We start from the raw sequence: 27,597 nt of genomic DNA, 5'->3' as shown, positions 1-27,597 counted from the left end.
CACCTCTCCAGGTCTTCCTTTAAACAGACACACACACACACACACACACACACACACACACACACACACACACACACACACACACACACACACACTCCAATGGTTCTGAAGGAAATAAAGTTCAAAAATATATAAAAGAAACAGAATAAAAATGTGCCCCTAGCTAACATCTCTTTCTGAGATCAGGGTCGGATTACCTAAATAGATAAAGTGCAGGTTAAGAAAGCAGCCAGCATGCTTGCAGGATCTGAGCCTGAGCTAGTCCTGTACAGGTTTTGGAGACCGGGTGGGTAGATTCTTGATGTTCCTTGAGACCTCCGAAAGTTTTTACTCCGCTGCTCAATGCCCCAAATCTGAACAGATGGGTCTGATGTTTAGCCTTTTCCACTAAATTACCTGCACCCAGTGGTCTGCCCAGCTCCTAGCCAATTCTTCAGGCAGCAGCTCCAGCCCTATTCAGGACAAAGCACAATTCATTCCCAGCCAGCAGCCTCGGGCCCACCCAGAGGAGGACCCGATGCAGGGAAGTTTTGTTTTGTTTTGTTTTGAAGCCATCACGTTCAATATTTACCAGCACAAGCTGGTGTTTGGGTTTGTACGTGGCCACACAAATCCAATCCCAGTTTGCTTCTCCTTAGCAAGAAAAAACCTCGGCTGATGCTTGCCTCTTAAAACACAAGAAGAAAGTTTCAAGTTGGGGGTTGGGGGGTGACAATAAACCCTGGACTGTCTGCCACCTCCCAACCCCCTTCCCCTCCAGCTGGAGATCTATCAGCAGGCATCCCAGCCAACTCAACTCAGCCCTGGGCGGGCGGCGTCCGCAAGCCCTGGCAGCCCCCGCAGCTGCGGCCCTGTAACTTTAAACCTGGCCTGAGGTCATCGTTTTGGCGTTGGCCAAACAGAGGCCGAGGGCGGTCCTAGTGGGCCGGGGACTGAGACCACCTTACAGCCAAGCGCTCCCCGCCCTCCTCATCGGGAGAGATAAATGCTGACTCCGGGGGCTGGCCAAGTTTCCAGCTGCAAAGTTTGTTTCCCGGGCTCCGGTGGACGGAGGAAGAAGCGTTGGGGAGCCCTCCCGCGCCAGGTTTTGGCGCCTCGCTTTCCAGCTCCTTATTTCTCGCCTTGTGCCAGACCAAGGGTTTTGGGGTGCTAGGCTTCTGCATCATCCCCCAGCATAGAAACAAGCTGCTCTTGGCCTCCCAGAAAAGAGAAATCAACCACCACGATGTGGAAGATACCGGTGTTGCTCTTAGTTTTGGGAAGCGCATCTTTCTGGATCGCTGCCGACGGAGGTAAGAGCAGAGAGTGAGCTCAAAGGCTCCCTCGGGTTTGCTGGAACGAGCCCCAGCTTGCTGAAATGCTGGGCCTGATGTTTGAAGTTGCCCAGGACAGCAGAGGAGAACTGAGGATTTGTGTGTGTTTGTGTGTGTGTGTGCTCCCAGGCAGAGGGAGAAGGGCCAATGGTTTAGCTGGTGCCAGATCCCAAAGCAACAGCTGAGCTAAGTGCCAGAAGGAGCCTGAATCCCTCTCCCCCAAGAACCAAGAAAGAGGGGGGACAGAGGTCCACCTTCGGACCTCCAGAGCTACCCACCTGCCACCTTTACTGAGCTCACAAGTGAGAGGATGAGATGAGGCACAAAGCCAGGTGTTTCTTTAGGCTGGTCTGACCTCCCCCTGCTTGCTTCACTGCCTTCTGGAGTATGCCACATGGCCTTGGAAGAAATTGATTGTGGGATGGATGTGATTTAGGATTGGTGGCTTGAAGTGAGGACTGGAATAGGCTTCAGTGATCCTTTCTAGGTCGGATAGCTAAATGGAGGGGCTCCTGAGTAGCACGAGGGACTGGCATGGCTGGGAACTTTGAAGTTAAAGTTTTATGTTAACCTAAACTTCCAAATCTGGCGAGGAGTGGAACCGACAAAAGTTGTTTGTGGACTGATGATTACTTACACTTTAGCTGAAGGTCTGATCTTGGCCGCACCCAAAAATTGCCTGCCAGTCAACTACATCTTTTCTGACCTCCTCTTTCCTCTTCACCTTTCTTTCCCTGAACTCTGTTTGCTCAGTGTGCTGGCTTGATGGTGTTCATGAACATGAGTCTATTTTAAAATTTTCTTTCCTGGGCCGGAGAGATGGCACAGCGGTGGGGCGTTTGCCTTGCAGGCAGCCGATCCAGGACAGATGGTGGTTCAAATCCTAGCATCCCATATGGTCCCCCGAGCCTGCCAAGAACGATTTTTGAGAGCAGAGCCTGAAGTAGCCCCTGAGCACCGCTGGGTGTGACCCATAACACTCCCACCCCCATTTTTTCCCCTTGGGTTTTCATTTGCTTTGTTTCTCTAATAGACTATAAACTCAAAGTTATAGCATGGCCTATATCCTCTGGGCTCAAACAAATGGGTGGTTGGGGGTAGTATTTTCTCCCTAAGTTAGGGACATCTCAGATAAGACTTCAAAAGCACAGTAATAATCTCATAGTAAGTCAGTCAATGAGTATATATGATTTTGCAATGTACGTCAGAGTTATGTTTACAATACACTATAGTCTCTGCAGTATGTAAAAACAGTATGTCTGGAACAAAGCACGTATTGATTGGAAATTGTTGGGAAATGTTTATATCTAAGAAGTGCTAATCATCATCTGAACGGTTGGTAATGGTGTCATCAGACTTGCCTGATACAGAGTTCCCAGAAACTTCTTTCAAGTAATCTCTGCAAAATACAAACAAGCCAAGTGCCATAAAACTAAGATATGCCTGTATGGGTTGAAGGAATTGTAAGTCCACTTTGGAATTAGAGGTTTTAGAGGTTGCTAAATTGTGCTCTAGTAGGTAAACTCTTAGAGCACTGAGGATCCTGGATCCTGAGTGACTAAAAAATTCTTTTTGGAAGGTGTGGTTTGAGGGAGGACTGAAGTTCTCTAATTTCTGGTCAAGGCTAATTTCTTTCTCCGGAAGGAAACAGGGTATACAGTTCTTTTCTGAGCTGTCTGCTTTCGAAGAGACTGAGTAGTAACTTTTCAGAGTTTGTGGTCATCCTATCTTTGGCACTTCTCTTTCCAGGGCTATTGTACAATTCTGCATTTCAGTGACATTTCCTTTTTGGCGAGACGTTGTACAAATGACACGGTCCTTTGCTCTGCTCTCGGTGCAAGGAATGGAAGGCTTGCAAGTTGGGCCACAGCCCTGTCCCCTAAGGACAGTCTGCAGCTTGGGGCTGTCCTCTGCTTTCAAGCTCTCTTACCTTTAAGCCAGTTCCCGAAAGGTGAGGTCCATCCTAAAGAGTGGTGGGATCTGAGGAATTAGCCTCCTTGTTTGCAAGAGTCTTTACTGCTTTGCTGAAGAACGAAGCCCCACCCAGTGGGGGAGAGGGGCTGGGTGCTGGCTGCTTTCAGATGCTGAGTTTGGTTGGGTTGCTGGCCTGGAGCTGAGGCCCAGGAGGGGTTTTGTCTGAGGATTAATGAGTGAGGTGACTTGAATATGGATGAATAACTTCATTGAGTTGAGTTACTGTCAGCCCTTGTTTTGGGGAGTTGGGTCAAGAGTAATTATGGTGATGAATTTTTATTATCCTTCTTGAACGATCCGACATCCCACTGGGCTTCTCTCTTCTGGTGTTATAATCTGGTTCAATTTTCGAATTCAGTCCCATGTGTTGTGTTTTTGCACGGTTAACAGATTCAAAGGAGCCCTGTTGTCCCCACATCTGGCATTTTCCATGATTGTCAGGCCCCACCTTCACTCTGAACTTTTATCCAAAACATGTATTTCTGGGCATCCCTGTTGGAGTTTAGTTTGTGAATTGCTGCAGGCTGCAGCTTGCTGAAAATCCACAATTACTTTCCGGGACCAATCCACTCAGGATTAATCATGTGATGAACAAATTTCCCTGTGATTTCCCTGAAACTCCTGCCAGATTTGGAGGCCTTGACGTCTTCATGAGTTAGGAGTTTTTTGTTGCACACAGGCATCTCTCCAGCAATTGAAAAAATAATTGGGTTTGTTGGAGCCTGCATGAGGGAGGGAGATATAGTTTTTACGCCAGTGATGAGGTCCAGAATAATATTTTATATGGAACAAACACATTTTTTAAAAAACTATCCAAGCATAGGAAGACTCTTTTAGGATATAAGGGATAGAACACAGACTGATCTCTGAAATGAGTACCCACATGCTTTTGTAGTACTTTTGTAGCATCTTAGGGGAACCCTCCCTACCCCAATCATGGCAAGGCAGTATGTAATCAGGCTAAGTAGCAAGGATACCTTTCCCCTCCATTCCCGGCCCCAATGGTGTTAGGAATGGCAGTTCCCTCATTCATCACAACTCTCTAAACTATACTTTATGATCTTCAAACTGTGCCAGAATTTAGACTTAAAAAATAAAACTCGTGCCAAACCCCAGGCTCTTTTTACTACGTTACATTGCCACCATACAAAAATAATGTTTAACTTGAAAGGTTGACCACTCGTACTCTCTCTAAATATAAAAACAAAATATTAAAGTATTAAAAGTCATTTACATTAAATATCCCAGTCCTTGAAAAGTTAGGATGTGACAGTCAATTCAAGTTTGACTTTTATTAGATGGTTCTTAAGTAGGGGTTCAAGCTTCATCCCTATGTTTGGTGCGAAGTGCAGACTGAGCCAGATGTACTTTTGAGAACGCCACACCTAACATTGTAAAGAATGCTTTGGAATTTTCATCAGTAAAGCAATTGACCCGTGCTTTAAATTCCATGGGCTTATCGGAATGCTTGTCATATTTCTGACTTCTAAGAACCTGCAGGCCAGGTTACAGCTTATGGAAATATATGAAGAGAGAACAAGAAAGAAACAAAGAGAAAGCAGAGGGAAATAAAGGCAGAAAGAAAACCCAATATCTAATACTGTTCTTCCTTGTGAAACTTAATTTAGGAATTTAAAGAGAATCCTAAAATCTAAAAATGATACTAGCTTTCAAGGAGGCCTGCTATTTCTATCTCCCTAAATCCTCTTCAAGAAGAGAATCAATTTTGTTTGTAAAAAAAAAATAAAATTATTGAAGGAAAGGGTAAAGAGTATTGTAATAGGTTTTAGAAGTTCCACAGAGATGGGCAAAAATGATAACAAGACTCTTAATTGGAATTTTGAGTCTTTTGCGTACTAATTTCATAAAGCTAATTGAGAAAATAAAGTCATTAGGAGTTATATCTTAGGGCAATGAGATGGAGCTAGGTGAGGCTCCCAGTTGGAATTCATCAGTTGGTTGACAGGCACACGGAGGTGACTCTTTTCTTTCATATGATACTTAAGAGCCCACCAAACCAGCCTGAGATGGCATGGTTTCCCTTTAGCTTCAACTCCAGGGAAGGACAGGTTTCTCTGCTTTTTGTTCTGACCCAGTGTCTTTGCCTGGAGGAATTGCTCAAAAGAGATGGGTTTGTCCTTGGTGGGGAAAACAAGCTCAATCCAGAATGAAATCTGCAGGACTGAAGATAGGACAGCAATAAAACACTTAACATTACATGCAGAAGACCTGGGTTTTTATCTCCAATTCTGTACATGGTCCCCCAAGCTTTGCCACGATTAATTCCTAAACTCAGAGCTAGAGTTTAACTCTGAGCACTGTATGGCCCCCAAACCAAAAACCAAATTAATAAACAAAGAAAAAAAAAAAAAACCACAAAGCAAATCAAATAGTGAAAACTGCAAACCTGACCACAAAAGTTGGGGTCAGAGCGATAACACAGCGGTAGGGCATTTGCCTTGCATGAGGCCAACACTGGACGGACCCTGGTTCGATTCCTGGCATTCCAAATGGTTCCCCAAGCCTGCCTGGAGCGATTTTTGAGTGCAGAGTTAGGAGTAATCCCTGAGAACTGCCACTGCAGGGTGTGACCCATACCCCCTCCCCCCAAAAAAGTGATCTTGTTGGATATGAGTTGAAAATTCAAGAAAATCAGGTAACACTAAATGACATGCAAGGTGGGGGAAAACACCCCAGATGTCAAACCAACCTAAAGGATAATAGTTTCTCTGGAGGAAGAAGAGAACTCAACCTCTATCTAGAGGAAATGCCCATGATCTGTCAGAATCACTGATTCCCAGTGAAGTAATAATTGCCATAATTAATCATTGATGGGGGGAATGTTAGTTACATAAACTTTAGAGAACAGATAGGGAAGGGCTACACTACAAAATGTGTAATATATTAAATGAAATTTCACCTCAAATTTATTTTTGAATCCCGAGAGAATATAATGCCACTAGTTTAAGCAAAACTATGAGTCATGAATGATATTCTGCCCCAAGTGAAAGGAGAGTTTGTCTAGAATCAAGAAAGGGAGAAGGAAGAAATAAAGATTTGATGAAAGAAAACCTGCATTTTCCTAGGGATTTATTTACTTAGCAAATATTTATTGACTAACTAACTGCAATAGAAACTGCTTGGGGGGCCGGGCGGTGGCGCTCGAGGTAAGGTGCCTGCCTTACCTGCGCTAGCCTAGGAGACGGACCGCGGTTCGATCCCCCGGCGTCCCATATGGTCCCCCAAGCCAGGAGCGACTTCTGAGCGCATAGCCAGGAGTAACCCCTGAGCGTCACCGGGTGTGGCCCAAAAACCAAAAAAAAAAAAAAAAAAAAAAAAGAAACTGCTTGGAACTAGTAGTATGTATGAAGTGCTATCTGGTGGCTGTGGGTATTTTGATCAAAATCAAAGTGGATCCAGGGTTGGAGAGATAGTACAATGGATAGAATGTTTGCCTTTCATGCAGCTAACCCGATTCATTCCCCAGCAACCATGGTTTTCTCAGCACCTACAAGAGTGAGTCCTGATCCCTACTAAATGCAACTCTAAAACAAAGGCAAACAAAAATCAAAATGGTTCTATGATAAGTCAGTACTATGATACCTGCTTTATCATCATCTGGAAATGCATTCCACCCAATGCCCCATCTTTTCCTTTTGCAAACAGTATCCCAGATATTTCAGTTTTACTCTTGAAACTTGTACTTGACTTGAAGAGCACATAAATATATAATCTTCATATATACATATATTTATGTATTGATACGTACCATAGTAGAAAACTTTTTCATTTTAAATAAATTATTTTTTTCTATTTTTATATCTATTTAAACACCGTGATTACAAATATGATTGTAGTTATATGATTTCAGTCATGTAAAAACATCCCTCTTCACCAGTGCAACATTCCCACCACCTATGTCCCAAATCTCTTGTTTCTTAGTTTCTGGTTTGTTTAGATCATGACATGAGTTAGGTATGGTAAATTAAATTTCTGTATTTATAGAAGCTAAGTGAATTAGATTCTGGATGAGTGATCGTAATTAAAAATAATCGTATAATATTATTATTTACTAGATTATAATAATAATATTATTTACTAGATACTTTTTTTTTTGCTTTTTGGGAGGGCTACACCTGTTTGACGCTCAGGGGTTACTCCTGGCTATGCGCTCAGAAATCGCTCCTGGCTTGGGACACTGGGGGATCGAACCATGGTCGTCTTAGGCTAGCGCTGGCAAAGCAGACACCTTACCACTTGTGTCACCGCTTTGGCCCCTACTAGATACTTTTTAAGTTTCATTTAATTAAACCAACCAAACTACAAAATTGGAATATTTGTATACCATAGACAATGGACTCAGAAAAATTCTGTAACAAGAACAAGTGAATGTCAATAATACTAGTATCCAGGGAGCCAACCCTGATCCTACACTTAGTCACTTGGCCCAGCAGCCTGCTATGGTACCTGTTATTGAGATCAATATGGTGAGGGGTCCATGGGAAACCAAACTATTGAGTTCTCAAGTTCTCTTATAGCAACAAAATTAAGTGTTATCTATTACATAGATCATTCCTATTGAAGACAGAGACTGCAAGAGGTGGGAATTAGGTACAGTTCCTGACCCCTTAAACATTTTGCAGGAAGGGACCAGAGAGTGTTACAGTAGATAAGGCATTTGCCATGCAGACAGCCAACCCAGATTTGATCCTTGCCATCTCATATGGTTTTCTGAGCCTCTCAGGAGTGATTCCTGGGTGTAGAGCCAGGAATAAACCCTGAGTATCACCAGGTGTGGCCCCAAAACAAAAAACTGCAGATAGAAGATAACTTCAATAGTAACCAATACTTTTCAGTAAAAATGTAATTCAGTAATTTGTATACAACACCATATTCAAAATCTTGATGTGTTAAAGAGGAAGGATAATATGAGCTCACAGGTCACAGACAGAACCAAAGACATAGGGTATATTAATATAAAAGCATATAGCATGTTATGAGTGATACATTAGATTATCTACCCATAGGAATTGGAGCTGGTCTATGTGCTAGAAAAAGCCTTATGTAGAAGATAGGAATTAAACTTGGCTATAAAAAATCATATAGTTGGTTGGACATGGTGGCAGAGAAGAGCATTCCATGCAGGAAAGGTTACTTGAACAAATAGATGGAAGTTAGCTTGCCTGGAATGTTTGTGGGTTGAGTGTTGATAGTTGAATGGTGTGTGGGTTGGGGAAGAGTGACCTGGGGCTATAATGAGGCAAGAAAACAGGGAGAAGGATGTGTCCATTTTGAGTTGGAGATGCAGACCTTGACCTATAGGTGATATTAAATGAGAATGGTTGTCAAAGGAAAATTTATTGTTAGTAGATTGAACCTAGTTTATGGAGTCAACCCGGGACAAGAGGGTTGATGATGACAGCAGAAGTGAGTAATGAAATCAGATGTTTGTGAATAAGACAGTCTGATATGCAGCTCAGTATTTCCTGTGTTCTTCTTTATTCTTTCCTGGTTTTTCATTATTCACCTCTGAAAACATTCAGCACTTTAAAAAATGAAAACATTCAGCATTAAAAAATGTCTGATTGATAATGAAATTCAATAAAATTGATATTGTCACACTTGGCAGTGTCAAATCTTACTCTGGGCTCTTATGGTCAAGGGTTGATCATTCATGGTAGAGACTCAAAGACCAGATGGGATGCCAGGACCAAAACTGCATCAGCCAAATGGTTCCTGTCCTTAAAATTAAAACTTTTGCAGTAAACAATTCTCAATTCCATGATTTTGGGGATTGGGGGTTACTCCTGGCTCTGTGCTCAGAAATCGAGCCTGGCTTGGGGGGGCCATATGGGATGCTAGGGTTCGAAACCTAGCATGAATAATGAATAACCCTTGTCTGATCTGGGTCAGCTATATGCAAGGCAAACATCCTACTACTGTACTACCACTCTGGCCCCTCTATGATTTTTGTTTTTATAGTTAGAATTATTTAGCCTTCATCACTGTTAGTTTTACAACATTTTTCTCATTTTCTTCTTCCCAAATCAAACTGACCACAATTGCTCCCCCACCCCCATTCTTTCTTTTCCTGTGGTTTTGCCTGTTCTAGGTACATTGTAAAATCTAGCACCATGGAACCTTTTGTGTCTTATTCCTCTCAACATGTTTGTATGGTCCGTATATTGTACCATATATCAGCACTTTATTTCATTTCATGAACGAATAATATTGCATTGCATACTATGTTTTATTTATCTACTTAATAATTAATGGATGTGGGGCTGGTGAGGTGGCGCTAGAGGTAAGGTGTCTGCCTTGCAAGTGCTAGCCAAGGAAGGACCGCGGTTCGATCCCCCGGCGTCCCATATGGTCCCCCCCCCAAGCCAGGGGCGATTTCTGAGCACTTAGCCAGGAGTAACCCCTGAGCATCAAACAGGTGTGGCCCAAAAAAACAAAACAAAACAAAACAAAACAAACAAAAAAAATTAATGGATGTTTGGGTGGTTTCCACTTTGGGGATAACAAAAATATTACTTCTTTGAATGTTTATATGCAAATATGAAATATATATCTATGAGTAGAAATTCTAGAATTTCATCTAGATTAAATTTAATCATTTAAATTTAATCATTTTAGATGATTCTCTTGGTTTGACTTTTTGAAAAACTGCCAGGTTATATTACTAAGCGACTACCCCATCTTCATTCCTACCAACAATGCAAAAAGGTTTTAATTTCTTATTAATATGTAGCATTTTCTAATTTTTAATAGCCTGACTAATTAGTCTGAAATAGCATGTCCTTCTAGTTTTGATTTGTATTTTCCTAATGAAATTGAACGTCTTTTCACGACCAATTAAACATTTTCTTTGAAGATATTTCTATTCAAATCCTTTCTCATTAAAATTGCCTTTCTTATTTAAAATTTAGTTGTACTTTCTTTATTGACTTATTTATTTCTCTATTCTATATACTAGATCCTTTTCAGATGTGAGTTACAAATATTCCTACTATTCTTATAAGTATCCTTTTCAATTTTTGGTAATATTCATTGAAGCATTTATATAAAAATTTTTGCAGTTACATTTATCTAAGAATCAATTATTTAATCCAATAGCATACAGGTGGACTCATTTCCCCCCAATATGTACAGTTTTAACTCTTATATTACTCTCTGATTCGTTTGGAGTTTACTTTTTTGTGATTGTTTTAAGGTCATATCAGGCAATGTCCAGGGGCTACTCCAGTCCAGGAAAACAGAGTTACTACTGATACTGTCCACAGGGACTACACAATACCAGAGATCAAACCTCAGTCTTCTGCATGCAAAACATGTTCCACTGCTGATCTCTTTTCAGCCCTGAGAATTAATTTATATCTGCTGAATAGTAAAGATCTAACTTCCCTTTTTCACTTGAGGCTATCTATCTAGTTGTCCTGCACTTTTATTAGAAACCGGCTTTTATTATTAAAAAAAAAAAGTAGTTGTGTATAATCCATACATTTACTTCTGAATTCACAAATCTATTCTATTCTATTCTTTACCCTTACACTGGTACCACACATTCTTTACTGTAGCTTGGAATTTGGAATTCTAAAATATAAGTTTCCCTTTTTGTTCTCTCAAGATTTTTTAACTGCTCTATTTCAAATATATTGGGATTTGTTAAAAAAAATAAAAAGGGAAAAATAGCAAGGAGGTCAGAAGAAATATCCTAAGCTAGAGATAACAAAGAATTATTAAAATATACCAAAGTCCACATCACATTCCCAAATCAAGGTCAAGAACAGCTAGTGGAAATGTAGTCACATTCTGCGCATTCCTGCAGAACCTCATCCTCCTGCGTTCACAGCTGGACTGTCTGCAAGCTTCATAGGTGGATGGTGAGGTCATAAGCAGAAGGGGTTTCTCTTTTCACTCTTGCAAAACCAGAGCTACTCAGCTGACAGTCTGAGTGAGTCAGAAACTCCATTTCCAAGTAAATTGCCAGTGTTTCACAAACACTAATTCTTACTCAAGAGGCCGTACTCCTAGAGAGGTAGTGCTGGGAAATGAAGTAGGGTCTGCTGAATACATGGCAAGCACCAGAAAGCCTGAACTATTTTTTGGAAGCCTTATCCATTTGGTTATCAATGCAGTAACTGCTTTCCTTTTGTGTATTTGCTTGTTGTTTTTTTTTTTGGGGGGGGGGCTCACCTGGCAATGCTCAGGGGTTATTCCTGGCTCTGTGCTCAGGAATCACTTCTGTCAGGTTTTGGGAGAACATATGGGATGCTAGGCTTTAAGCTCAGGTCAGCTACATGCAAGGTAAAATGACCTACTTGCTATCTACCACTCTGGCCTTGAAATGATTCTTTCTATAAAGTGGTTTTTCATGGAAGACTCTGGCCCAATGTGTGTGTGTGTGTGTGCGCGCGCGCGCGTGTGTGTGTGTGTGTGTGTGAGAGAGAGAGAGAGAGGTCCCAGAGAGAGAGAGAGAGAGAGATGTCCCAGAGAACTGGAGTGCATGCCTGGCATGTGGAGATCCTGTGTTTAGTTTCCAGCCCTGCTTGGTGCCCCAAGGTTCCACTAGGGTGGCCCAGTTAACCACCAGCACTGCTGGGCCCAAAAACCTTGACCAAATATCCCTAAGAGTCTGTCCATTGAGAACTCTGGGAAGGCCCTTCAAAAACTGCTTATCATGCCTTGTGCCAGGCACTGGGATTACCGGATTGTGTGGGCTTTAGGCAGCGTTTACTATCTAGAGGAAAATGAAGAGACTGTGCATGTCAGTGGTAGACTGAGGGCAGGGCAGGCCTCCAGGATTGTGTGGCCTTTCCATGACCAACCTTCTGATTCAGAAAGCAATGTACCATGAGCCACAGAAGAGGAGTATGTAGAAGGAAAACTTTCAGCCACATCAGTGATCATATTGGCCAGAGCCCAGAGTCTACCAGAAATTGAGGCTCCAGCCCACGACCTGGGGTTAACTCTTGCCTCTTAATTTTCCAAAGAAAAATTCTACACAAGATGAGGCCAAACGGTGGCCTATCAGTCTTGTGGAGTCACTCAAAGGTGTGGTGAATAAAAGTACAGTCCTGATACCTTCTTTCTGGTTGTAGAAACCCACATCATGGTAAGAAAGGGAATGCCATCAAAAGCTAAATTGTGAGGCTATTTGAATTGAGATGAAGCACTTCAATGATCATGGTGGGTGGTCTGCAAAGCCCTAGAAAATGTTGGAGCTTCGTGGGACTTTTCTACAGATTGGGGTGTGTTTATTTTCAGACATCTGTGTATAGTATTGAGACCTGATAGAAAAAATAATTTGCAAAGGTCTGTGTCTGAGCAAAGGACCAGCAGCAGGCATTTTTTATTTTATTTTTCAAGTACATCTTTTGACTTCTCTCTAAAAGCTTTGCTTCATTCTAAATGTAACTGGGAGGGGACGTGTTCAAGTTAATTGTTTATTAATTATCCTCTAGTTTATCCTTCAGCGGGAGAAACCAGCATGGCTTCTGATTGCAGTCAGGGGAGAAAGAGTGTTCTAATTTTCTCTGGCCACAATAATCATTCCATAATCATGTGGTCATCCAGCTTCAAAGGCACATTTTTGCATTGAGATGCTGAGCAGCCCAGGATGCTAGAAAACACCCGGCAACAGGAAAGACAGCCTTAATCTATTGGCTAACAGCTCAGATTTTCTTTCAAAACTAAGAGTAACTCAGTCCATGACTTTGTTATATTTATTTTTTTTATTTTGGGGGGCCATACTCACTGATGCTCAGGAGTTACTTCTGACTCTGCACTCAGGAATTACTCCTAGCTGTGCTTGTGAGACCATATCAGATTTTTGGGAAATGACACCAGGTTGGTGTCATGAAGGCAAGTGCATGCTGTATGTACTATATCATTCCTGCCCTAATTCTGTTATTTTTAAAATCAATTCTACCATTTCAAGAAAAATCAATTATCCAAGCTGTTTGATTTTGAAGCTTCGAATCAGCAAAAAGAAAAAACCCAAGAAAACTTTCCAAGGATAGGTGGATGGAGAAGGGGGTCAGAGACTTTCCCTAAATTCCTGTGGACTTGTGGAGGTCATTCTTGTAACACCAGGTGAAACCCAGGAAGTAATGCAGCAGCATGCATCAAAGGGCTGCTTAAAAGCAGCACCCTACTTTACTCAAAATGTTCACTCATATCTGAAATGTTGTTTAGCAGCATTGATTACAGGTGGTAAAATAAATTCCTTTTTTTGGGGGGGGCCACACCCGGTGACGCTTAGGGGTTACACCTGTCTATGCGCTCAGAAGTCACTCCTGGCTTGGGGGACCATATGGGACGCTGGGGGATCAAACCGTCCGTCCTAGGCTAGCGCTGGCTAGGCAGACACCTTACTTCTAGCGCCACCACGCCGGCCCCGGTAAAATAAATTCTTAGCTCTGAGGTTTCTTACTGATTCTGATTGTTGGTGGGTAACAATTTCAAATTTTCCCAGTTATCACCTGTTTCTTCACATGGTAGCCCCATCTGTCTGGACTGCAGTAATGTCCAAACCATTTCCTGCATCTGTCTGATCCTGGCACTGACACGTTCTCTGACACACATACTCTGTTTTCAGAGTTCCAGAATATTGACCCTTCACATTTTCCCATCTTGTCTCTTCCCTATGCTGTTCTACTTAACCACCTTCTGTATTTGGTCTGGAGCTCGTTCTAGGATCCCAGGTTGGTTTGAACCAGTTCTTCTCCTGTCTGGAGGCTACTCATTCATTCAGTCTTTGTTTACTGAATGCCTTCTACTTGGTTTTATCTTGGACAATGGGGGGTATTGAGGCAAAACAGCCTTTTATTTGCATTTGTATTGTAGTGGGATAACCCTGAAGAGGATATGCAACATCGCAGCCTGGTGGATACTAATACTTGGGGGGTTTGGGGTAAATGAGTGCCTGTGGGGGAGCAGCATGCTGATTTGTGTTTGGGGAGAACCTTCTGGATAAAATACCCTCTCAGAAAACTCTAAAAGAAGATTTTCTTTGTTTGCTTGATGTAAGACTCCTTCACTAGTACCCACACTATTTTATTCCTTGTGAATAGTTTGTTCATTTCTATCTCCAGTTCCCAGAATGGACCCAACTCATAATAGATAAACAGGAAATACTTTTTACCACGTATGTGAGGAGTTGGCTTGAGACAGCTTGATTTTTTGCTGCTTCCTTAATTTGCAGAGTGGAGAAGAAAGCTACAGTTGAGGGTGTACCTTTCTGTAAAGCAAATCCCACTCCCTTTTCATCTAGTTTATTTCTGGAAGAATCTCATTTGATCATGGTCATGATCATTAAGAAATTAAAGCAGAAGATTTTTAACAAGATGGGATTTCATAACAGGAGATGAGACACTAGAGGAAGCAGCTGTTGTGACCTCTAGGATTATAATTTATGAGAAGGTGAGGATGGGTGATAAGGAAGGGATGTCAGAACCAGGCAAGAAGGCAACAGACACTGTCCACAGCTGCTCTGGAGGCACAAAGGTACTTTGGGGACCTGTATTGATGACCAGAAATGAGACAGTGATGCATTTGGCTTTGTTCTGAAACTACCCATAAGAACTTGGTTCATCATGTAACTTCTGGTCTCGTTAAAGGAAAATATACAATGTCACTTGTTAAAATAGTTGGAAAACTTTATTCAAGATTATCCCTTCCCCCCCCCCCCCAAATGGAGAGATGGTGCTGGAGAAGTGGCGCAGTGGCAGGGCATTTGCCTTGTACATGCTAATCTAGGGTGGACTGGGGTTTGATCCTGGGCATCCTATATGGTCCCCCAAGCCAGGAGCAATTTCTGAGCGCATAGACAAGAGTAACTCCTGAGCGTCACCGGGTGTGGCCCAAAAACAAAAAATTTAAAAAATGGAGAAAAGGGCATGGCTCACTTCTGAATTCAGCAAGGACAATAAGGAATTTATAGCCAAAACTCATGGTGAGGAGGCAATGATGGGAAATTAGAGGAAGGAGACAATAAAAATAGGCAGATTCTTGCTCAACTGACTGAACAGGATTCTTCCCAAAGGTTGAGACATCAAAGGAGATAACTGAGGAATGGGATCAGATATTAGAGGCTGGAGAATTTTCTTTAAGCCAGCATTGCTGGAATCTTTCTGAAATTGTACTCTGGTCAGGGAAATTTAAGGACATGGCCTTGGTGAAAGGAGGCTCATAGCATAGGGCCAAAGTGATAGTATAGCAGGAAGGGTGCTTGACTTACATGTGGTCAACTTGGGTTCAATCCCCAGCACCCCATTTATGGTCTCCCAAGAACTGTTAGAAGTGATCCCTAAGTGCAGAGCCAGGAAGGAATACCAAGTGTTATCCAAAAACGAACTAAAAAAATAAAGGAAAAAAAAAAAGGTTCGAAATCACCTACTTAAAGTTTGTTCAAGAAGAGGTCTTTGGGGCTGGAACAGTAGCACAGCAGGTAGGGCATTTGCCTTGTATGCAGCTGACCCAGGGCCATCTCCAACATCCCATAAGGTCCTTCAAGCCTGCCACACACACACACACACACACACACACACACACACACACACACACACACACACACACACACACACACACCTAGCATCCCATATGTTCTCCCAAAACCTGACAGGAGTGATTCCTGAGCACAGAGAAAGGAATAACCCCTGAGCACTGCCAGGTGAGCCCTCCCCCTCCCAAAAAATAGCAAATACACAAAAGGAGAGCAGTTACTGCATTGATAACCAAATGGATAAGGCTTCCAAAAAATAGTTCAGGCTTTCTGGTGCTTGCCATGTATTCAGTAGACCCTACTTCATTTCCCAGCACTACCTCTCTAGGAGTACAGGGGTAGGTGAGGCTGGGTAGGTGTGGGGTGTTCATGTGAGCCTGTGGGTACCCTGCTTCAGAACAGACATTGTTATCATGGGCTCATCATGCTGTAGTTACATAAGCAGCTGAATGTGTATGTGTATAAATGTTATGTATGTATGTATGTGCATGAGGACACACACATCTTAGGGAGGGATAAGAAGTGTTGGAGAGCACAAACATCAATACTGATTTGAATTTCACTATTCAGTGAGAAAGGATGTCAAATGCTGGCTGGAAACTCGGCAGCTGGGTTCCTAAGAAGTCTTTACTCAGGAAAGCCTTCTGCCAAAATAATAAGAGAGACAATTGAAGACCTCTTGTTAAAGATCAACTTTCCCATGAAGTAAAAAAGAAAGCCAGAGCAGTAAGACAAAAGACATGCATCTTAATCATGAATGTCATTTATAAAACACCCTTTGTCTATTCAGACTGATTTTAGTACTTAGCTCTGTGAGCCAAGAGCAGAAAAGAACAAGGAGGAATTTTTATCAAGTTACGCTTTCAATGAACTGAACTTTCTATGAAAGAATTTGAATCTCCTTCATTCAGGACTGGATTTTTTTTTTCTTAAAGCAAGGGTAGTTTAGTTTCTAAATTTAGAGAGTGATACATATAAGAAATTTGGCTTAAACAACTCAAGGAAAGTATTTTTTTTTAAGTGATGATTTGTTACCTATGATCTAATTGGGAAGCTTAATTTACTTTGTTTTCTTCTGTAAAAAAAATAAATAAATAAATAAATAAGCATTCCCTCCCTGGCAGAAGGGGTATTTCACCCTTGAACTGGATAAATACATTCAACTTTTGTCTACACCACAGTTATAAATCCTGTGAGAGCTGAACACACCCTTCATGCCAGCAAATGGCCCGAGGAGAGACAAATCATTTGCATGCACTGAGGCATTCAATTATTATGAAAATCTCTTTTCACCCCAGCTTAAAAAATAAGTGCCTGTGCTTTAAAGCTCCTCCAAAGCTATTGATCAGCAGCAGTGGGTTAAGATTCTAGATACAAAGACAACGCTCATAAAACAAGTGGATTTATTCTAGAGATTTTCTCCCTCTAGGCATCAGCAAAGAAGTTTTTGATCAAATATTTATTAATTATGCCTTAGGCTGGCCTAAGGAAGAGATAAAATAATTAAGGCAAGGATAGGCTTGCTTATATGAGTGCTGCTGAGATATAAATATCTACCTTTGATTCCACAAAAAACGTGCCTCAGCATCTCACTTCCTCATGCTTCTGGGATGCTGTATTTTGCAATTGTGTTTAATCATGGAACTTCCAGCACTGCTCTTGAGTTTGGGCAGGGAGCATTTTGTTACTGAGTCAGATTTTTGAACTTGTGAAAAGGTTATCTGACGTGTTGAGATGATGACTGGGCTTTAGTCATGATTATTTTAGATGATTACAACAAAAGGGGCTATAATCTGTTTTCTCTTAGTTGTAGAGTCCAACCTATCACTTTCCATCCATACTCTGTTCCTCTGGAAACCTTTCTTATTGACAAAACAGGGTAATTCATTCCCTCATATATGCAGAAAACCCAGGATCAAAGCTACAGGGTCTCCTTTATATACTACTCAGTGATCATCTTGAATTGTCCTTGTAAGTATTAGCTCCTACCCAATTTTAAAAAAAAAAAAAAGAGAAGTTGACCTATGTAATCTGGTCACAGTCAGTGGTTCTAAACATTTACATAGATAACAGTCTCAGAATTAAATAGAGATCTTGAGACCTGAAAGATAGTACAAAATGTTTGATCCTTGACATCTAATATTATGTTCTCCCAAACTTTATCAGGAGTGATTCCTGAGGGCAGAGCCAGGAATAAGACCTGGGCACTACAAGGTGTGATTTCTGTCCCATCCAGTCCCCCTCCCCACCCCAGGAAAAATGAATATTTTATTTTTAAAAGGCAGTGACTCTAATTGTAGATATTCTGGCTTAAAAAGTTTATTTAGATCAAATCTGCAAATTAATAGAAGTTATTCCTGGGAATGCTAATTTAGAATTCTTCCAGATCTTTATGGTATTTTACTGACCTGAGTGCATTAATTTGCCATATGAACAGCAAGAATATACCTATTATTTAAAAGAAAGGTAAATATCTTCCATCCAGCCTAAATCAGTGGTACAAGGAAAAAGTAGGCACTTTACTCTTTGTAATTCCAGCTTCAAATTTTTTTTTTACTTCCAATTAAGGAGGCTATACTATTGATAGGCTAAAGGTACAGCAAGGAGAAGGGTTTGTGGCAAGTCCAAAAGTGCTGACTCCGTCTTTCTTTTTCAGCCAGCACAGCCCGACCGGAGGATGACATTGTGACAACAGGTATGGAAGATGGCATGAAGACTGCAGGTGCAGAAGATAACATTGTGACTACAGGGGCCTATGAATCATCTAGTGTGAGCACTCTGGTGAGAATCCCAGAAAGTGTTATCTAAAATTTACTCTGAAGGGGCCTGAGAGAAAGGATAGCAGATAGGGCACTTGCCTTGCACACAACAAACCTATGTTCTATGTCCACCATCTTATTTGGTCCCCGAGCCCACCAAGAGTGATTTTGGAGTGCAGAGGCTAATCCCTTTACACCCAGGAATCAGGAATAATCCCTCAGCCCACCAGGTATGGCAAAACCAAAATAAAACAATTAATTAATTTAATTTACTTTACTCTGGAGGCATATCATCACATGCCAGGATGAAGATAGACATACATACATACATACATGCACAGTAGGGACAAGAGTGATAGCACGGTGGTAAGATGTTTGCCTTAAACACAACTGACCTGGGATGAACCCAGGTTCGATCCCTGGCATCCCATATGGTCCCCCGAGCCTACCAGCAGCCATTTCTGAGCACAGAGCCAATAGTAACCCCTGCATGCTACCAGGTGTGCGCCTCCCAATAACAGCATGCATACTAAATTTTATACATAAATACATTCCATGTTTGTCACCATGTGAAGAGATTGCTGGAGAACAGAAAGATAGCTCAATGGACTGAACTCATGCCTTGCATGTAAGAGGCTGAGTTGAGTTGGATCCTCAGTAAAAAGCAAAAAGCAGGATCCTCAAAAAGCAGAGCAGGAAGTAACTCCTGAGTATCTTTTTTAGTGTGGCCCAAAAACTAAATAAGTGGGGAAAGGCAATTTTTATATAGCTCATAAGAGAATCTACTTCCTAATTTAATTCAGGTAGCTAATCTGCTGATCACAGATGATTTGAGAACATACTAGGGCTTCTTCATCTGATGAGGAGGTGTACTTTTAAATGTTTGACCAGCTGTAGCCCAGTTTTAAATATAAATTTACTTATCCCTATCTTATATAGACCAGTCATAAACACAGGTCAGCATCTCATCCCAAATCCACACTAGTATAGGCTATAGGATTTGTTTGTGCTTGACTCCAGGACAGAATAAAGTAGTTGGTTGAAACAGAATCTAGTGGTTTCTTTTTTTTGGGGGGGAGAAGGGGGTCACACCCGGCAGTGCTCAGGGGACTGTATGGGATGCCGGGATTCAAACCACTGACCTTCTGCATGCAAGGCAAACACCTTTCCTCCATGCTATCTCTCTGGCTCCAATTTAGTGGTTTCTAATGCTGAAGCTATTTATTATTTGGTGTCTACTGTAGTTTCTCAACCTCTGCTAACCCATTACCTTAGCTTGATTCTCTTCAAAGCATTCAAAATTAGCTAAATCGCCTTTCCTTATCTTTAGTTTACTTTCTAAACACACACACACACACACACACACACACACACACACACACCAGTATAGCATGCAGCATGAAGGGTACTTTACTTTGCACACAGCAAACTCAGGTTCAGTCTGAGGCATCCCCCCACAAACACTGCCAAAAGAAATTCTTGAATGGAGAGCCAGGCTTAACCCCTGAGCATCACCAGGCATAGTCCCCAAACAATCAATCAATCAATCAATCAATAAATAAATAAAACAAATAAATAAATCTTCACATCCTTCCACCTCAGAAAATAAACTTCAAGATGGCAGAGAATTCTTATTATTCACTTTAAACCCCCAGGGTTTGGAAACTTGGGGCATAGTACGTACTTATTAGTCTTGCAAATCCAAAGCTTGGTGCCATTAAACAACTTGTCTTTCTTCTTCCTCCAGTATCTGGGTACTCTCATTCTACTTTCTATCTCTTTGATGCTGAGCACTCTAAGTACCTTATCTGAGTGGAGTCTACTATATCACAGTATTTATCTTTTTTTTGTTTGTTTGTTTTTGTTTTTGGATCACACCTAGCAGCGCTCAGGGGTTACTCCTGGCTCCATGCTCAGAAATCGCTCCTGGCAGGCTCGGGGGACCACATGGGATGCCAGGATTCCAACAAATGACCATGCTATCTCTCCGGCCCCCACAGTATTTATCTTTTGGTTTTGGGTTTAGCATAATAACCTCATATTGTATGGCCTTTTTTAAGGTCAAGTAAGATTTCATTGTGCATGTACACTATACTTTGCATATCCATTCCTCTGTAAAGAGAGGTTTGGGTTGCTTTTATATTTTGTCCCTCATTAATAATGTGGCTATGATTGTGCAAGTGCTAATATTTCTTTCAGGCTCTGCTTTCAGTTCATTTGGACGTATACCCCAAAGTCAGGTTGTTAGATCTTATGGAAATTTTCTTTTTCTTTCTCTTGCCAATTGTTTGCTTTCTCACTCTCTTTCTTATCCTACTGTTAACTAAATTTGAGCAAGAAAGATTAGTTAACTTCTTTCAAACTTGTTCATACTATAGATCTAGTAATAGTATCTGCTGCTTAAAAGGATTTTCTTGGAGTCCATAGGAGGTATTTAAGTGGTTTGGCACATAGTATGCTCACACTAAAGATAGCTATTATTCTAATTGAGAGATGGAGCCATTAAAGTATTGATGTAATGGCATGATAAGATACACATGATATGTGTCGAGTAAATAGTACAGGAAAAAGAGTGATCTAAGTTTAAGAGAGAAAAAAATATAGCTAGTGATACATATTTTCTAAAGAATGAAGACCATAGGAAGTCAACATACTGAACACTTGGCATTTATTTATGAAGTAGACTTTGTTTTCTTCCTGTACCTTCTCTTTTTACTTTTTTTTGTTTATTTTCTTTTTTTTTTTTTTTTTTTTGGTTTTTTTTTTTGTTTTTGGGCCACACCCGGTGACGCACAGGGGTTACTCCTGGCTATGTGCTCAGAAGTTCCTCCTGGCTTGGGGGACCATATGGGACACCGGGGGATCGAACCTCGGTCCGTCCAAGGCTAGCGCAGGCAAGGCAGGCACCTTACATCTAGCGCCACCGCCCGGCCCCTTTTTGTTTAGTTTCTAATTTTCATTTTAAATCTATACCATTATAAAATTTATATATATGCATGCTACTTTAAATTCTTCTGTGCCATCAGGCAAAAGATTATGTTTATTTCTATTTACCTCATTTACTTCTCCTAGGTAACAACAAGTACAGCAGTAGTAACAGACATACCCATAGAAGATCAGCCAACCACAGAAGGTACAACCCATGATCATGAAGGAAGCCAGAGCACCACAACCCTGACTGTGCCAACTAGTCAGTCCACAGGTAAGAAATTGTCTCCTAAGAGGTTTATTTTCTTCTTGTTGTTTTCTTTGTTGTGAGTTTTTTATTTTTGTTTTGTTTTGGGGCCATACCTAGTGGTGCTCAGGGCTACTCCTAGCTCTGAGCTCCGAAATTGCCCCTGGCAGGCTCAGAGGACCAGATGGGATGCAGGGAATTGAACCACCATCTCCTGGGATGGCTATGTGCAAGACAAACCCCTTACTGCTATGCTATCTCTCTGGCCCCAGGTTTATTTTTTATTGCATAATCAGTGCATTTCAAATGATAATTAAGTGAATATAATAATCAATAAGACACATTAGGGTATAAGAGAAAATTAATGATCTAAGCTTTTATGTGGTAGGATCAAGATTTGATTCATTTTAAGATACCCAAAAGAATAAAAATAAAACTCAGCCAAACTATACAAATCTTAGTTGATTTCATATTAATATTGAACATTTTGGGGCCAGAGTAGATAGCACAGTGGTAGGGTGTTTGCCTTGCATGTAGCTGACCTAGGTTGGACCTGGGTTTGATCCTTTGTGTCCCATATGGTCTTCCAAGCCAGGAACAATTTCTGAGTGTATAGCCGGAGTAACCCCTGAGTGTCACCGGGTGTGACAAAACAAAAACAACAACAACAACAACAACAACAAAAATAATATCTTATATCTGTGTACCTGGAGAAAAAAAAAACAAAAAACAAAAAATACCAAACCATTCTAAACTGGTTTTACCAAAAATTAAGGCTATCCTAATAATATTTAGCCTGCATCTGCAGTAGTATGTGTAGAAAGCCTTCAAAAGAAATTTTGGAGGAGGACTTTGGATCTTTACCGTTATTCTAAGATCTAGACAATCATGGAACATGCGGAGAACTCGTTGCTATTATATTTGATAGGAGAGTTTCTTGAACTAGAAAGATACAGTAGGAAGGATACTTGTCATGCATACAGCTGACCTGGGTTCCATCCCTGACACTGCATATACTTACACACCACCAGGAATGATCCTTGAGCAGAGTCAAATTTAGGCCCCACAACAAAAAGAAATAAAGAGAAATATGAATTATTTCTAGAAGTTTCTTTATAAATGTCAAGAGATGTATTTAGGATTAAAATAAACTATACCTTATATTATAATTGATGAAGGTGGGAAATAAAGGGCTCTAACCCTCCCAATCCTGAGATTTTTTTAACTTGAGAATTTTTATGTAAATTATTTTTTTTATTTATCTATCTATTTATTTATTTATTTTTGGGTTTTGGGTCACACACAGCAGCACTTAGCTGTTACTCCTGGTTCTATGCTCAGAAATCGCTCCTGGCAGGCTCGGGGGACTATATGGGATGGCAGGATTTGAACCACTGTCCTTCTGCATGCAAGACAAACGCCCTACCTTCATGCTATCTCTCTGGCCCATAAATTATTTTATTTAGATAGGTGATTTCACCTTTAAATGAATGTAAGCATAAAGACCTTGACTAAAGCCCTAGTTCCTCAAACCTGTTATATAACTGAATACCTGGAAAGTTACTCTTCATTGTTCATTAAACATTTTGAGACCCAATAGCTAATATGGTGTTTAAAATTCTGTGGCATTTCTTGAAGATTTTAGTGTAGTTATATGTCCATGTTTATGTATAAGCATTTATTTATATGTTCATTTTAGAAATGTCTAATATTTCTAAAATAGTTAAAATATAGATCAGTCAACAGATGAATGGGTGTGCATGATATCCATGCATACAAAATGAGATGTACGCATGCATGCAATAGGCTATTTTGCATTTATTATTATTGTCTTTTGTGCTGGTGGTGGTTGAAAGCCACACACAGCTGTGCTCAGGGGCTTATTTCTGACTCTGTGCTCTAGGATCACTTCTCATGAGCTGGTGCTAGGGATCAAACCTGAGTTAGTCTTTTGCCCTACATGCTGTACTAGCACTCCAGCCCTTTATTTGGCTTGTCAAGGGAAGAAAATTATGACACATGGTGTAATTATGGTAAACCTTGAAGATATTGTGCTAAGTGAAAATTATGCTAACAGGATATAATCAATTCACCAAAAGGTAAGTATTATATGATAGCACTGAGATGTGGTACATAATGTTAACTTCAGACACAGCTTGAAGTATAGTTTTCAGGAACTAGGAAGTAGAGGGTTCTTTTTTAATGTGTACTGTATAGATAGAGAGTTTAGAAGCTGTAGAGTCCTAGAGATGGTGATAAAGGTTGTGTAACAGTATGAATGTACTTAATATCACTGGATTGTATACTTAAAATGATGATGAGATACTGAAGCAAAATCGCACAGCAGGTAGGACATTTGACTTGCACGTGGTCAACCCAGCTTCAAGATCCAGCATCTCTGAGCCTGCCAGAAGTGATTTCTGAATGCTGAATGTGCAGAGCAAGGAGTAACCCTTGAGTGCCACTGGATGTGGCCCAAAAATAAACAAACAAACAAAAACAAAAATGATGATGAAACTAAATTTTGTTTACTAAACTGAAATAAGACAGCTGTATAAAATACTTTGAAAATAGAGCTTAGTGGTCAATTCAAAATACCAAAAACAGGTAATATTTAAATACCACTGAGAACTATATATTACTAAGGAGAAAAAAAATCATTAATATAGTTTATCATTAAAAATTATTTCAGGGGCCTGAGAGATATCATTGTGGTTGGGTATTTGTTTGCCCTGCACATGGCCGACGCAGGATGAGCCTACCAGCAGCAATTTCTGAGCACAGAGCCAGGAGTAACCCCTGAGCGCTGCTGGGTGTGGCCCCAAAACAAAAAAAAAAAAAAAACAAAAATATTATTTCAAATTTTATAAAATTATTCATGTGGAAAATAAACTGACAGCCAGTAAGCAGAAGAAAATTGAGCCTTCCAATTTCACTTATCTATTTTTAAACTAGGTAGGGGACAACTTCTAGTTCAAAATAAATTATTAGTTTTCAGTTGCCTGGAAATATTTCTGGTTTCTCTACTGTCTGACCATGTGACATTAATTGTTATGTGTGACACCTTCTTATTTCAAACATTATTATCCCAAGAAGTTTTTACAAGTGAGTTAAAATGAATTAGAATTAGAGGCCAGAGTGATAGCATAGCGGTAGGGCATTTGACTTGCACACAGTTGACCCAGGATGGACCTGGGTTCAATCCCCGGCGTCCCATATGGTCCCCAACCCAGGATTGATTTCTGAGCACATAGTCAAGAGGAACTTCTGAGCATCACCAGGTGTGGCCCAAAAACAAAACAACAACAAAAAAACCCAAAAACAAATAAAAAAGGCAATTTTACTAGGCCAGTGCTTCCCCCCAAAAAACACAAGTTCATTGGCGTTCACATGGATAACATATTCTTATCACAGTTAGTGTAATTGGGAGGGATATACAGATCTATATAGGACTAATAATCTCTTACCTTAGTAATGAATTATCCTCAAACATTTTTTTTTTGGTTTTGTTTTGGGGTGCTCGGTTACTCCTTGCTCTCTCTTCACTCAGAAATTGTTCCAGGCGAGGGGGACTATATGAGACGCTGGGGATCAGGGGATCTGGGGACCCAGGTTCATCCTGGGTCAACTGCATACAAGACAAACACCCTACTCCTGTGCTATATAGCTCCAGGCCGTCAAGCATTATTTCTGATGTTAGATTGGTTTTGTTTGTTTGTTTGGGGCCCTACCCTCCAACGCTTAGGAGTTACTCATGACTGAGCTCTGGGATCATTCCTGGCTGGGTTCAAGGGGCCATGTGGGATACTGAGACAGAAGCCACATTGCTTTCCTTACAGGCAAGCACCCTTCCAGCCCCCTTGATGATAGATTTTCTAATCAACGCAGTAATTGATGGGATAATGATATGCTATGAGAAACTACCATGTTAGTAAGTTAATTGATCTATCTCTGCTAGTAGTTTTGCATCAGGAATAATTTGAGGAAGCTGATTCTATCTCATTTTGATTCTGGCAAGGATTCAAACTCAGCAACCCTCTAGCATGGTTTAATTATGGGGTAGCACAGTCCTTGAGTTCTTTGTTCAGGTTATCCAGGGACAGCTGTGTTCAACTTCTACCTAAAGTTAATTTGAAAAGGTGCCCCTCCTTTTTTGGTTCTAGGTTTTTTTTTGGGGGGGAGGGTACACCCAGCAGTGCTCAGGAATAACTCCTAACTTTGCATTGAGAAATCACTTCTGGTGCTCAGGGGAACCATATGGGATGGTAGGGATGAAATTTGGGTTAGCAGTATGCAAGACAATACATCTGCAATATTATCTCTCTAACCTCCAAAGATGCATCCTTTTGATTGTGTTTTGCCACCTTCCGCATAGGGTAAAATCATCTTTACCAATTATTAAATTATAGTTATTAAGTTCTATTAAGTCCATATTGCATCTTTTTCTTTACAGATAAAGGGGATGATACAGATGTAATCATTGAAAAAGGTAAGCTGGGTTACGTTAGGAAGCATTATTTGGGAATTAAAAGTTTCTTTGAACTTCGTACTTGTAATTAATTATGTTCTTTATTGGCTTATTGTCAATAAAAGCAGGCTATAAAAGCCTCTGGGAATAGCTTCTATATCTCTTGTATGATAAAGAGGGAACTTGCTGTGGTTGAAAATAAGCAAGCCACGTAAATCTGTTAACTTAATATGTTATGGGAAGTGGTATCATATCACAATTTAATTTTTATAAGAATGGAAGTAGGGGCTAGTTTTTTTTTGTTTGTTTTTTTGTTTTTTGGTTTTTGGTTTTTGGGTCACACCTGGCGGTGCTCAGGTGTTACTCCTGGCTGTCTGCTCAGAAATAGCTCCTGGCAGGCATGGGGGATCATATGGGACACCAGGATTCGAACCAACCACCTTTGGTCCTGGATCAGCTGCTTGCAAGGCAAACACCGCTGTGCTATCTCTCCGGGCCCAGGGGCTAGTTTTAATTCATAAAATGATATTATACTGTCCCTGAGTCTCTCTTATCATAGAACTTTCTCTGGATTCAGGAGAAACAACATAGAGCCTTAATTGCTTGTTATGTGAGTCATTGGCCATTGCTTATAAATGCAACATTTCATCAAAGTTATATTATTTATCTCAGCCTCATGTTTCTTCCTCCTCACTCAGATGGCTTGGCAACAGTGACCCTGATTGGAATTATAGTTGGTGTCTTACTAGCCATTGGATTTATTGGTGGAATCATCTTTGTGGTTGTACGAAAAATGTCAGGAAGATACTCGTAAGTAATCACTTAACTACTATGGTTGGGAAATGAAAGTTGTCATTTCTTTTTTTCGTTTGTTTTTTGGGGGTCACACCCAGCAGCGCTCTATGCTCAGAAATCACCCCTGGCAGGCACAGGGGACCATATGGGAAGCCGGGATTCGAACCACCATCTTTCAGCATGAAAGGCAAACGCCTTACCTTCATGCTATCTCTCTGGCCCCGAAAGTTGTCATTTCTAATGCTAAAATATTTGGACTAATAGAAAACTTAAGTAAAGGTCATGTTGAGAAATCCCATTCCTCCGTAAGTACTAAAGTTTCTCTAGAACAATATGTATTTACTTGGGCTTTAGAAGTTTTCAAGAAAAAAATGAATGGCTCTTTTATTAACTTCTGTTGTATTCTGACCAAATTTGACCTCATGCCTTTATTTGCCAGCTAACTGATCTTAAAGGAAAGTCCCAATCAAAGTTAACTGATACTTAATCATCCTGTTCCCTGAGTTCCTATTTCAGAGCCTAGTCCCATTTTAGTATTGAATTCTATTGGTGATTTTATTTAAATCCCTCCTCACCTCTCTCTTTCGCACACATGCAAGTGCATA

The 27,597-nt window shown here is 40.7% G+C and overlaps 1 protein-coding gene across 1 annotated transcript; it reads left to right on the top strand.

Moving 5' to 3' along the window:
• Window positions 1-884: 884 nt before the first annotated feature.
• Window positions 885-27,011, top strand: PDPN (podoplanin). The gene is made up of 5 exons (XM_049772537.1): window positions 885-1,292; window positions 18,452-18,576; window positions 21,627-21,756; window positions 26,183-26,218; window positions 26,896-27,011. The coding sequence occupies exons 1-5, from the start codon at window positions 1,226-1,228 to the stop codon at window positions 27,009-27,011; spliced, it is 474 nt and encodes a 157-aa protein (XP_049628494.1). The 5' UTR covers window positions 885-1,225.
• The last annotated feature ends 586 nt before the right edge of the window (window positions 27,012-27,597 follow it).

This window comes from Suncus etruscus, chromosome 4 (assembly GCF_024139225.1).
Source record: "Suncus etruscus isolate mSunEtr1 chromosome 4, mSunEtr1.pri.cur, whole genome shotgun sequence".
NCBI lineage: Eukaryota > Metazoa > Chordata > Mammalia > Eulipotyphla > Soricidae > Suncus > Suncus etruscus.
Note: the sequence above shows the minus strand (reverse complement) of the source record. Positions and strands in the feature narration are given on the sequence as shown.